General features: G+C 43.7%; 1 protein-coding gene across 2 annotated transcripts in view; it reads left to right on the top strand.

Annotated features, from left to right (window-relative positions):
- The window catches only part of MCF2L2 (MCF.2 cell line derived transforming sequence-like 2), a 277,613-nt gene that overhangs the window by 143,291 nt on the left and 120,309 nt on the right, over positions 1–14,013 (top strand). For both annotated transcript variants that reach the window (XM_057738080.1, XM_057738081.1), the window contains 3 exons: positions 335–454; positions 8,638–8,829; positions 11,732–11,923. In XM_057738080.1, coding sequence (XP_057594063.1) covers positions 335–454; positions 8,638–8,829; positions 11,732–11,923 — 504 coding nt within the window. The remainder of the gene's footprint in view (positions 1–334; positions 455–8,637; positions 8,830–11,731; positions 11,924–14,013) is intronic.

Below are 14,013 nucleotides of genomic sequence, written 5' to 3'. Positions count from 1 at the left end.
CTTCTGTCTCTAATCCAGCCCCCTCCTTATATCTTTGATTCCTCTTCTCACCTTTTCAGTGGGGTAGCAGTGAACTAGAATCCCACTTCCTGTTGGCATACATGGCTTTTCAGTGATGGTTTACCTTCCTTTTTGATTCAGTGTAGCTTTAATATTCCATCCACATGTGTGTCAGCACCCTCAGCTTAATCTATTAAAAAAAAAAAAAGTCTATAGAGATATGCACATGTCCTGAATCCCTTTAGGATTTTCCAGTTGTCTAGAGTATAACAAACCTATACCTCCAGATAGGTGTCCATTGGCTTCTTTCTGGGCTTTCTAATGTGTCTTGTAGGTTAAGCTTGCCCTGGACAACTTGTTGGAAGAGCAAGCAGAGTTTACAGACATCGGAGACAGTGCAATGCGTGTGGAGCAACTACTTAAGGAACACAAAAAACTGGAGGGAAAAGGCCAGGTTTGTTTTTTTGCCATTTTTGTGGACTGGGAAGAAGGTCACTGTGGATGGTGACAGATCATGGCCACTCATTATTGTTAGAAGGTTGCCAAAAGACACAGGAATGCCCAAATCATGCCTTTTCAGTGACCCCACGTTCACCCCAGGTCCCCATGGAAATATGCACATTAACAACTATGAGGAATAATGTGGGCAGTGCAGAGTTCTCTTAAGGCTGCCAGAGCACCCAGTTGAGGCTGGAGGCTTAGGTAGGGTGAGAGTTCCGGGTGGCCCTGCCCATTCGTGAGGTGACAGACTAGTGGAGGAACAGTAGGACTTAAGATCACATTGGGTGTGTTACCTACTGGGCCGGATGTGGGGGCGAGGGTTGGTGGTAAGAAGGGGAAACTTTAAAGAGGGAAATGAGAAAAAAATAACTAGTGGTGAAAAGGGAGAAATTGGTTCACAGTAGTTCTGTTGCAACACAGAGTTGGCAAAGCTTTCTCCTTTCTCATGCTCAAAGAGTCGTAAATATCAAACTTGTAAAGGAATATATGTTTCAGATGCTCATACCAGAGTTAGTTTCCCAGGTCTAAACACAAATCAGCACTTAGGAGTGGGTCTATCTTAAGTCCTTAGAAATTTGGCTTATTATGTATTAAGAAAGCCCAGTCATCTCTTTCCAGAGAAGTTCCTTTCTGCTTTTCTTTAATTGGGTTCTCTATATTTTTGTCTCTTGGGAACTAAGTCTTCTTTGGTTACCGCTTCCTTTCTGAGCTAATCTAGAGATGTCTTTCCTCTAGATCATGGTAGATGGTAATTTTGTCATACTAGAGATTTGTTTCTCAAAGTGTGATCCTCTGGCCAGCAGTGTAGATGTCATCTGAGTGAGAACTTATTAGAAACGTGGGGAAATCTCAGGCCCCACCTCAGTATCAGAATCTGCATTTTAATAAGATCCTCAGGTGTTTGACACACACGTTAAAGTTAGGCTTTTGACACATTATTGTTAGAGACATACTTCCCCGAAGAATAGCAACAAATGCAAACCTAGGTCCCTCTGGCTTTAAGAGCTGTCAGTTATGAATTCTGAGCTGGAGGTGCTTTTGCACGTGCATGAACACACAGACCCACCTGTGCACCCCCAGACTCTCACTCGGCAATGTCATCCTTCCCTAGTGAGCACTCCTTCTCTTATCGATGGTTGTTAGAAGATAAATGCTTTAGTGCTAAAGGCATGAATCATCAGAAATGTTTATTAAACAATGAAAAAAAATTGAATTTAATGTATCTGGTAACCATATGTCTCAGAGTACATATAGTAGTACAAAGGTAGCTACTGACCTACCGGCAAGGTATTCATCCATCACCAGGTATTCCTTGTCCTAAATTCTGTGGCTGTAGTGGCAAATCAGACAATTAAGACCCTACTTTCATGGAGCTTATATTTTACTGGGGAGAGAGAGACAAGTGAAAAGTAATCAAGTAAGTAGTCATATCAGACAGTGACAAGTGGGATGAAGAACATAACAGGACATGATAGAAAGTGACTGGGGGAGTGCCACTTTAGTAGTTAGGAAAGACCACTCAGACCTTTGATCTGAGCTCTAGATAGCCATGCAAAGATTTAGGGAATAGCAGTCAAGGCAAAGGAGCTGCAAATACAAAAGTCTTGAAGTGGAAATGAGGTTGGGCGTCTGGAACACATGAGACAGGAGAGAACAGGTGGGAGCGATGGTGGTGAGAAGGGGATTTTATTCTCAGTGTAACGGGAAGCCATTGGACAGTGCTCTGGGTTGTGTTTTAAATACTGTGGGTGGATCTACATGACTGCATTCACATTCTCTCTTCTGCCCACCTCCTTGGACTTGTGATCTTTGGTGCATATTTAAAAATTGCTGACCAGAGATAGGGGCGAAACCTATGGTCATGGGACATCTTTCAAGGGCAACGTTCCTGAATCAACTGGACTAACCTACAACCCACAGAGCCCAGGCAGATTGGTTTTACCCACCCTCTGCCTTGCTTATCCTATGTTTTTACATATTTACTAAAGGATGCAGTAAACCTATTCCTCTGCCTTTGGGTGAACCACACAAAGCTATCTTTTTTTTTTTTTTAAGCTCTTTATTGGAATATAATTGCTTTACACGGTGTGCCAGTTTTTGCTGTACAACAAAGTGAATCAGCTGTATTTATGCATATATCCCTATATCCCCTCCCTCCCGTGACTCCCTCCCACCCTCCCTATCCCGCCCCTCTTAAGTCCTCACCCATCCTCAAGTTGATCTCCCTGTGTTATGCAGCAGCTTCCCACTAGCTATCTATTTTACCTTTGGTAGTGTATCTATGTCTATGCTACTCTCTCACTTCGTCCCAGCTTCCCCTTCACTCCCCATGCCATGTCTTCAAGTCCATTGTCTGCATCTGCATCTTATCATAACCAGAACTTTTTAAACATGTCTTCACTCAGATTTGTAAGAGGCATTGTTTCTTCAAGTGATACGGGCTTGGCTAATCTTTCCATTTGTCCTGTAAAGTGTTAAAGAAAAAAGGTGATGTTTGGGTAGAATCTACCAAAACCTGCTTGAGGTTTGTCCTTCGCTCAGCATCCAGAGGTCAGCTTCCCTTTCAGCATAGCGACACACTGATTTCTAGGTTGTTGCCAGCTTCCTTACTCTGTGTGGTGGTGTCATCCTCATGGGTAACCTCTGAGCCAATTCATTAACCGGAGTTGAGCCTGTTCTTTTACCCTCTTCTAGTTTGAGGGTTTAATCGTCTTTTGAGAGCTCATCTCTAATTCTGAGAAACAATGGTTCCAGTCCCCCTCTTACTTCTTTAAAAGCAGAATTTGCTATAGGGTTTTGGCTGTGAGGCATGCTCATGCCTTCGCTGATGGGCCAGCAAGGAATAGACCAGGAAAAAGCAGCGAGACGCAATCCTTTTTCAGCCTTGACATCTCCCTCCAAGGCCAGGGGCCAGCAGTTACACTGCTGTGTCCAAGAAGGCATGAAACCCAGATCATTAACCTCCTAGGGATATAATCTAGCTGAAGGGGCATGACTTTTTTTCTTTTTTAGTGAAAATTTTCAGGCACACAAAAAAGTAGATTGACTAATATAAGGAACTCCCATGTGTCTACAGCTCATTTTCAACAACCATGAACTTTCTGCCTTTCTTGTTTCACCTGGCCCACTTCTCTCATGTATGCATTCCATTCCTATGTCATTATCTGTGGGTCTGTTCTGGATTCCTGATACAGCATTATCACCCCTTCTTCCCCATTTTCTTCCAGAGTAGACATGTCCATCTTTCATCTGTTATAGCAGTAGAGTCCTTGCCCCGGGGAGTGGGGAGGGGGGTTAAGCTGTTATTACAGTAAAGGCTTCTGAATTACATTCTGCAACTTGACCAGCCTTCTGAAATTTTCAACATCTGAAAGATACCAGGCAGGCTTATGATCAGAGCACCTGATTTCAGCCATTTCTTTCTCATTATTTCTTTTTACTTTGGAGGTTTTGTTGCCTGATTATCTTCAGCAGAAGCTATATAGACTAAGAAATAAACTGCAATTTGGAGGTTTTAGAATACAGTTCTTTTCAGGCAACTAAAGTATTTGATAGTCAGTAATAATGACTGCATGAATAATAATGTACGGCCATTATGCTAGGACGTGTGGGGAGGCCAACTGGGCTGGAAGGTGGCAAGACACAGGCTTTGGAGTTAGACAGGACTGGATTCAAATATAGGCTCTAACAACTACCAACTGTGTGTGTGTGTGTGACCCTAGTCAAGTTTCTTAGCCTTTCTGAACATACCCTCTCATCTGTAAAATGGGTAATAATAATTCCTACCTCACAAGAGTCCCTGGGAAGATGAAATGCATAGATGATGTATATAGTAAGGACTTAGTGAGTGCCTGGAACGTAGTAGGTGGTCCAAGCTTAAAAGCTATTACTATTATCCATTCATTTCAGTGGAGTAATTTTCTAGCCATCCGGTGGTGACTCCTGAGTTGTATTTATGGGTCTCTTCACAAAATCCATTTGGACCTGTTATTGACATCTTTCCTCCAACACCTCAAATGTTTTAAGAACAGTTCTGAAGGGTGAGAGGCTGTGTGCCAAGTCAGGGGGGCAGGCTGTGACCACCACAGGGAACCTGGGGAGCATCCTGTGGTGAAGTTCCCTAGGCCCAGAAAACTTGTGGTATTCTTAATAAATTAGGCAACTGGACTTTAAAAAAAAAAAAGAAGAGTCAACAGAGATTTCCTGGCCAAGTTTTCATGCTTCTATATTTGACTAAAGTCAGACAGGTTCAATCAACCAAATGAGGTCTCTAAGCTCAGGCAGGACAAGCATAGCCATTTTTCTCTGTGTGTGTTGGCCACAGCCAGATTCTGGAGCCAGACTGCTTGAGTTTGAAGCCTGGCTGTTCTCTTTTCTACCCGGGTCACCTTGGGCCATTGTGTCTCCACTCCTCTTTTGTAAAACACCACCCACATGAAAGGTTTGTGAGGAGTAAAAGGAATAATTGATGTAAGCATTTGAAACAGTACCTGGCATATAGTAAGCTCTCAGGGAATGTTAGATGTTTTTATTAATAACAGAGGTGGTGGGGTAAATTCTGGGCTGCAGACTGTTTCCTAGTTCTCAGTGACTGAGCAGTTCTAGTAAGAGTGTCTCATTCACTCTTATATTCATTCTGCAAATATTTATTGATCTCCCACCATGCCACATGCTGCTCTGAGTTCTGAGGACACAGCAGTGAACAAAAAAGTCAAAAATCACTGTCCAAGGAGTTAGCATTCTAACCTCCTTTGAGCAATTGTGACCAGTGCATCTGGGCCTTTGCTGTTTAGAACAAGTGCACTGGGTATTTATCCCTGAGTTCTTTTAAATAGCCATTGCTTGATTCATGTCTCTTTAGTCCCATATCATTACGCCTTTTTTTGTTTTGCACAACAATCATTTGTTCTTAAGTACCTAATATGTGCTGCGTACTGTTTACGTTGAATAAGAGCTGGTGCATGCCCACAAGGGTTTGTGGCATAGTGTGGGCAATAGATAACTAACCACAACACAGTCAAGTTCATGCTCTGATCAAGAAAGGCGTAGAATGTTATGGGAGCACAGAGGAGAGGCATCAAAATAAAATGGTGGCATCAGAGGAAGTTTCCTGAAGAAGATAAACTCTGAAGGGTGATTTGGAGTTAGTTCCAGACTAGTGTGGGTACAGGGTGTGGTGGGGTGGGGGTGTAGGGATGAAGATGTAGGGGGAAGGGTGATGAGGGAAGAATGGGACTTTCTAGGCAGAGAGAGCAAGTAGAGAAGGCATGGAGGCCCAAAGCTGCCTGAATATTTGGGGGACTACAAAGGAGTCATAAGTCCAGTTACAGCAGAGGATGGGGTGACAGAGTGAAGGAGGCACAGGTTTGAACCAGATAGCAAAAGGCCTTCTGTGCATCACTCAGGAGTTTGAACTTCCTCCTGAAAACGGTAGGGAGCCAGGAAAGGATTTGAGGCTCTGGAGTGATGTAGACATGAATAGACGCCGCGATGGAATTGCTGCTTCGTCAGCAGTGTGGAGCGTGATTTGAAGAAGAGCCTGAAGGAAATCAAGGAGACCAGCTGTCCCAGTGAGAAAGCACTAAGGTCTGAACCCACAGTGACAAGGGGGCTGTAGGGAAGGGCTCAGAGTTCAAAAGGGATTAAGAAGGAGAAGGAGGTGTGCTCTGTGGGGCTTGGCGAATGATTGGGTAGGGGGCAGGGGTTTTGAAATTGTTGAAATCATAGACCACAGTAAATTGAGAGAGGGGCAGGTTGTCATCTCCTTGAGTCATCATGATTCCTTGTGTTACTATGAAAAGCTAAACCAGGGCAATTGTGGCACCCTGGACGCTCAACGTGGTCAGCGAGGGTGTATGCGGGCCTTCTGTCCTGGAGGCCTATGGGGACATGGCAGTCATCTGCCTTGACTCAGGTCAGTGTTGTTCACACAATTCCAGCCAGCAGATCACTGCTTCCCCTAGTTCGCTGGTTCATTCATTCTTTTATCTTTTTGAGCAAATGGTTATGGGATGCCTGCTAAGTGATCTCATGGAGTTTACGTACTGGTGGGCATGGGTGGAAGAGGGAGGAATCATACATCAAAGAAAGAAAGTACTTTCAGATAGAGGTAAGTGCTATTAAAAAATGAAAACAAAATGACGGAGAGGGCACGGGAGGTGTGGGGAGCTAAGAGTTTCAACCTGGGAGGAGCATCCCAAGGAAGTGTGCTAAGATAGGAGCTAGTTTGGTTGCCAGCCTTGCTTAAGCCACACCTCTTACCTGGATTCCTGCAGTAGCCCCCAACTGGTTTCCTTGCTTTCCCTCTTCTCTGCCATTCATTACACCACAGCTGAAGCAATCCTCTCAAAAATATGAATGAGGTCCTCTCCTCAGAAGCCTCCAGTGCATCCCATGTCACAATGTGTAAGAGACAAAGTGCCCACAAAGGGAGCAAGGCCCTCCCTGGTCCGATCCCCCTCTTTCCTCTCTGATCATGTCTCCTCCTTTGCTCCTTGCTTCCTCTGCTGCAGCCACAGTGGCCTCCTCCTGCTACCCAAGCATATCAAACATGCCCCCATCTCTCGGCCAAGTGCTGCATGGTTGTCTCTCACTGCAAGTCTTGGCTCCTGTGTCAAGAGTCCCCAAGACCACACCCAGATTTGAAGATTTGCTAGGAGAACTCATAGGACTCAGCATATAATAATGCTTATGGTCATGGTTTATTACAGTGAAAGGATACCAAGCAAAATCAGCAAAGGGAAAAGGTGTGTGGAGCGAAGTCTGGAGGAAACTAGGTGCAGGGTTCAAGGATCCTTTCCCAGTGGAGCTCCACAGGATGCACTTAATGCCCCCAGCAACAGATTGCAGCAACATTGTAAAACTGTAAAATGTTGTCTGTCCAGGAAGCTCATTAGAGGCTTAGTACCCAGAGTTTTTACTGGGGGCTAGTCATGTTGGTGGCTTCTGCCTGGCATATACCAGAATTCCAGACTCCCAGAAGAAAGCAGGTCTTTAGCATAAAACATATTGTTTGCACAAACAGTTTAGGTGTCATGAACCATTCTGATTAAGGCTGATAGAAACCCTCCTGACTTTCCCAGATGCCAGCTGAGGACCAACTTTGCAAGCAGGCCCTTCTAAGGACCGCAGTCTCAGGCTGCTATGTTAACTCTTCTACACAACGCAGCCAGCACCTCCTCAGTGAGCCCTGTCTCACCACCTTATTTAAAATAGCAGCTCCTCCACCAGCACTCCCTCCCTTCCTCTCCCTGTTTAATTTTTCTCTGCAGCCCTTATTGCTGTCTGAGGTATTATATTATCTTTGTTTATTGCCTGTGTCTCCTACCAAAATGTAAGCTTCGTGAGGGCAGGGAGTTTTTCCTGCTTTGTTTACCACCAAACCCCCAGCACCTGGACAGTGCTTGGTACATGGCAGGTCCTCAATAACACAGGAAGAATGAATTAAAAACAGGAAAAACATGACACATGTGGTTAGAACAAAACAAGCTGTGCAGAAAGAATAGGAGATGTGGTTGCTGAGCAGATGAGGTTAGAGCAGACTAGGACCTTGTGGGCTGCAGGAAATGGTTTAGACAAACATATTTCTTAATTCTTATGATCCCCCTGGCCCATAGGGTTGCCCAAACCAGATCTTTACCATTTTCTCGATCTCAGCTCACTCCCCACTCTCCTCAGAGCCACATGTCTGTTCCTTCTTTTCCATTCAGTTGACAGGATAATTCAGTCTCCAGTTCTGTGCAGTCTAACGCTTCATACTCTTCTGCCCTAAAATTTATCACAGTTATAATAAGATAATTTTTTGTATAATTTGCTTAGTATCTGAGCTCTCCATTGAACTGAAAATTCTGGCTTGTTAACACTGTATCCTTAGTGCCTAATCCAGAACTCAACAAGTATTTGAATGAATGACTTGCTCTCCTTCAGAGTACAGATGACCCTGGACTAGGCCAGACCTCCTAGGGACCTTGAACCACCCCAGCACTTTCCCAGGTTCCCCAGCCCCAGACTCTCAGCCTAAAACCTGATTAACATCTCCCTAGCCTCCCTCCAAGTTTGGAGCACACAGTGCCAAACAAATACCAGCCTTACTGTGACTCAGCTTCTGATGCTTGGCTGTGGATGTTCACTTTGTAGGAGTCCTTGGAAAAGGCCCAGCTGCTTGCAGTAATTGGGGACCAGCTCATCCAAAGCCACCACTATGCAGTGGACTCCATCAGACCCAGGTGTGCGGAGCTCAGGCACCTCTGTGATGACTTCATCAATGAAAACAAGAAAAAACATAACATTTTAGAAAAGTCCTTGGAGCTGCATAGACAGTTGGACAAGGTAAGCAAAACAAAGCTGTGACCATGTCTGCAAAATGTTCTGTGAAACAGTCGTAATCATACTTGCCCTCCCTGCACCTCACGATTGCTGAAAGGATAAAGTCCTTCATGTGCAACAGCACTCAAGAGGCACTAAAAACTGCAGATCCTAAGTCATAGAGGTATTGAAGGTCAGAAATGCCCCAGGCATCCACCACATCCAATTAGAATGAACTAAATAAAGTCCATGTCCTCTGTGTGGACCCAGACTTAAAGAGTGTGTTTTGGCCTGGCCCTGCAGGGCATTTCTTGATTCCCCATCAGGTGTGCAGAGAACCAAGCACTATAGTTGAAAAGTGCTTCTTCTGATATAAAGGCATCAGATTGTGAATCCTTTTGAAGAAGCCTAAGTAATAATGACCATTATACACTCCTACCATTTATTGAGCACCTACTATGTTCCTACCAGGAGCATAATCATGTCATCTATTTAATCCTGAAGACAACCTATGGGGAAGATATTAATGGCCTCATTTAACAGAGATGGAAATTTATATTCAACATAGTTAAGTCAATGGGTCACAACATTTAGCTCATGAGGTGAGCTTGCTGTAACTGCAGATTTCCTGATGTACCACTCTGCAGACTCTGATTCAGTAAGTCTGGGATGATGCCCAGGAGTCAGTATTTTCCTCAGGTGCCCAGGTGATTTGGTACAGGTGGTATGTGGACAACACTGAGAAACCCTGGAATAAAAGATTGCCCAAGACCACACATGGGGTAAGTAGGAGATCACAGATTTGAAGTCAAGACTGCCAAATTCCAAACCCCGGGCTCCTTAGACTAGATAGCAATTCTGTATGCTCACAGGGAGGGCGCACACACACACACACACACACCCTTCAGCAGTGATTACTAAGGCAAGTGCCCAGTCAGCAGGGGCCTTGGCTCCTTCTGGAGCCTTCCCTGTCAGCTATTCCCAGGCAGCACAGAGCTCAACGCTGCCGTGAGTCAGCATGCTCTATTTCCACTGTTGTTTCTCCCATAGCTGGGGGCACCCGCCCAGGCTGTTGACATCACCGCATTGCCAAAGGGATTTTAGTGTCAAGGAAATACCGCTGTTCCAGAAGCAAGTGGCTCAGAAGGGCCTGGTGCACAGCCTGCTCTGTGTGCTGAGCTCTCTGCAGGATCAGCTGCTATTTTCCTCACTCCATTTCTGCTCTAGAGATAATAGTCTCTGGAGTGTGTGTGTGTGTGTGTGTGTGTGTGTGTGTGTCTTGGGGAGCAAGTAGCTGCTGTGACTCTGCAGAAGAACCCAGCTTAGTGTTTTCTGCAGATATACACATGGTGTTTAAAGAGAAAGTTTTCACAGTATATATCAAAGCATAATTTCATATTATTTTGAAAATCCAAAAGTGTAGGAAGGAGGAGGAAAAAATTTATTCATGGATGCTACTTACATTCCACTCCCCACCTCATCCCACACAATGGGAATCATCTTTTTTTTGTTTTGTTTGTTTGTTTTGTTTTGTTTGTTTATAAGTTTATTTATTGGCTGTGTTGGGTCTTTGTTGCTGCAATGTGGGCTTGCTCTAGTTGCGGAGAGCGGGGGCTGTTCTTCATTGTGGTGTGCTGGCTTCTCACTGTGGTGGCTTCTCTAGTTATAGAGCACGGGCTCTGCGCCCACAGCACGGGCTTAGTTGCTCCACAGCATGTGGAATCTTCCCAGCCCAGGGCTCGAACCTGGGTCCCCTGCATTGGCAGGCAGATTCTTTTTTTTTTTTTTTTTTGTGGTTTATACCTTTTTTATTTTTTATTATTTTATTTTATTTTATTTTTTGGCTCTTTATTGGAATATAATTGCTTTACACTCTTGTACCGGTTTTTGAGGTACACCAAAATCAATCAGCTGTATTTATACACATATCCCCATATTCCCTCCCTCCCACGACTCGGCAGGCAGATTCTTAACGACTGCTCCACCAGGGAAGTCCAGGAATCATCCATTTTTGAATGTCTTTATGATTTTTTTTTGTTATTCTAAAAGCAGTATGCATTCAGTGTAGGTAACTTAGGGGAAAAAAAAGACAAATTTAAGTTGCCTGTAATTTTCCCACTTAGAGATAACTACTTTGGAGCACTCCCTTTTGATCTTTTTTCTCTGTAGTTATTTTACATAGCTCTTCAGGTCACATGGTAGATGGAAACACAGATGTACTTGCAGGGGCAGCTATTTTTCATATAAATATTCAGGCAACACAAGGGCCCCTGTCTTTCTGTTTAAGTTTTTTAAAAATCGAATTGTTAGAATTCATTACCTATCTGATTTCATTCCAGCATTCTGGAAAGTTTAAGTGCTGCTGTTCTGAATTAAAAGCTTTGCACTGGTAGATGCTTCCCTTGGAAAGACAAATGCTAGTAAATGCAAATGTGGACAGAGGAAAGTTGTGTTCTTGTTAAAAGAGACATTCCCTCTCCCAGGAAGGCATGTAGGGGCCAAGTCTAAAGCCTCATTATTCACTCTGCTTTTGCAACCAATTAGGATGCAAGAAAAGCGGCCTAGAAGGTAAACCCAAAAAGTCATTGGTTGCATTTCTCTTTGGTTAGACCAAATGTAGAAATACCCAACTCTCTCATTTTAGAGATGTGGCAGTTGCTGTCAGTGGCAAAAAGAAGAATGCTTATATGACTTATATTTTGAGTGACTTCACTAAAATGTGTACAGATGTAAAATTGATTTGAGCTTATCCACCTCATGGTTATATTTACAGTGGTTGGAACTCTAAACTTGATGCTGTCCCATGACAGTTTCCTATTGTCTCAGAATCCTTGTAGATCCCATGTGAGCTCAGACCTCCTGGGGACTGTGGTGGCTGAGCCGTGGGCAGGCTAACTGCACAGGGCACTGTGTTTCTTTCCAAAAGGTCAGCCAGTGGTGTGAAGCAGGAATCTACCTCTTGGCTTCCCAAGCTGTAGACAAGTGCCAGTCCCGAGAGGGGGTTGACATTGCCTTGAATGACATTGAGACATTCCTGGGCACAGCAAAGGAGTACCAGTTGCCCAGCCCTAAGGAGTTTTACAGCCAGTATGAGCTGATGCTCACCCTTGATATAAAGGTAATGTTTCTGAGTTATTTTGATCCTGTGGTTGGGAAAGGGATGTGGGGGGACTTAGCCTGTTGCCCAAGAAATTCTATGTAAGATGTACTGAACAGATTAACTAGTTCTTGAGCCCTCAGGTGGCCTCTTAGACTCCAGGTCTGTGCTTCCTGGCAAACTGACCCTTCATTGCCTGATTCAGATATCACTTTCAGTCATTCATTTCTCTGCAAATACTTAAGAGCATCTGTGATGTATCAGGCCCTGTGTTGAATGCTGAGGACACAATTATGAGCAGAAATAGATGTGGTTCCCTCCTTCATGGAACTTACAGTTTATGTATGGGAGAGGCTGACATTAATCAATATCAAACACAAAACACAAAAATGTGTTGCAAACTGAGATAAGTGCTCTGAAGGATAGTTTCAGGGTTCTATTGGGTATGTGACAGACAAAGGAACTTGACCTGGACTGGGGATCAGGGAAGCTCCCTGGGAAAAGTCATTTGCGCCAAGGCCCAGAAAATGAATAGAGAAGATGGGGGAGGCTTTTCAGACAGAAGGATCCATGTGTGCAAGGCTGCAGGGCTGAAGGGAGCCTGGCAGAATTGCAGAACCCAAAATTCAGAATGGCTGGAGTACAGAGAACAAGGGAAGAGTGTTTGGGGTGAGATTAGAGAGGGGTAGATGAGGTGTGGCTTCATGGGCCATATGAAGGAATTTGATCTTTATTCTTAGAGCCACTGAAGGATTTAAGCAGGAGAATAACTTGATCAGATTTACATTTTGAGAGGAATACTGTTCTGTGAAGCCAGCAGAGTTGTAGATAGTACACTTTCCTCTTAGATCCACATCACCTTGTACATACTTCTGCTGAAGGGTCCTTTTTATCTCTTTTGAGTAATGGACCCTTTTGAGAATCTGATTCACATATTTTCAGGATTCTGCACACTCAGAATGATTGAATGGAGTTTGATGTAGGTACTGTTTACAAAGATATGGGCAGAATTTAGGAAACTCATTATGGATGGTGAAGCACCCTGGGCTATAAAGAAACAGGGAGCAGTTACCACCCCTAAGCCTGAAAGACAAAGGGGAACCCAAGAAGCACTACAGCTGTGACTGTAAGAGAGGTAGCCAGTAAGAGCTGTAGCCTTGGGAAGAGGAATGAAACCTCTAGTGGAGAAATATACGAGGGTGAGTCAGAAATTATCCGCACTCTGGCTGTAGAATTTATTTTAATTAACTTTTAGAAAAGATAAATACATCATTTTTCAACATAACCTCCTTGCTTTTCAATGCACTTTGTCCATCTGTCAAGAAGCTTTCATATTCCCCCACTGAAAAATGTTTTAGGCTGAGCTGTGAGCCACGAATGCACTGCTGTCTTCACTTCATCAGAAGTGAATCCGGCTCCTTCTTGATGGCTAACACTTGTGCGACCTTCCTTAAACTTCTCTATCCATTCATACACACTTCTTCACGACAAAACACTTCCTCCCTACTGCACACAAAGTCTTCAATAGATAACAGCACCAGGTACACCCTCAGACCACAAAAAATGAGTCACTGCAAGCTGCTCTTCTTTTGTGCAAATCACAAGTGGAGCATCCATTTTTGCTCGCACCGCAATTACAAATGAACTGATGACACATGTACCCCAATGTTCATTGCAGCACTATTTACAATAGCCAGGTCGTGGAAGCAACCTAAATGTCCATCAATAGATGAATGGATAAAGAAGATGTAGTACATATATACAATGGAATATTACTCAGCCATAAAAAGAAATGAAATTGGGACATTTGTAGAGACATGGATGGACCTAGATACTGTCATACAGAGTGAAGGAAGTGGGAAAGAGAAAAACAAATATTGTATATTAACGTGTATATGCAGAGTATAGAAAATGTACAGATCAACCGGTTTGCAAGGCAGAAATAGAGACACAGATGTAGAGAACAAACATATGGATAATGGATACCATGAGGGAAAAGCAGTGGGGGTTGGGGTGGGATGAATTGGGAGATTGGGATTGCCATATATACATAACTAAAAAGAAAAAAAATATCAAATTGTACACTTTAAATATATGTAGTTTATAGTATG

The sequence above is a fragment of the Hippopotamus amphibius genome, chromosome 6 (assembly GCF_030028045.1).
Source record: "Hippopotamus amphibius kiboko isolate mHipAmp2 chromosome 6, mHipAmp2.hap2, whole genome shotgun sequence".
NCBI classification, from domain to species: domain Eukaryota; kingdom Metazoa; phylum Chordata; class Mammalia; order Artiodactyla; family Hippopotamidae; genus Hippopotamus; species Hippopotamus amphibius.
This window is presented reverse-complemented; position numbering and strand designations above follow the sequence as displayed.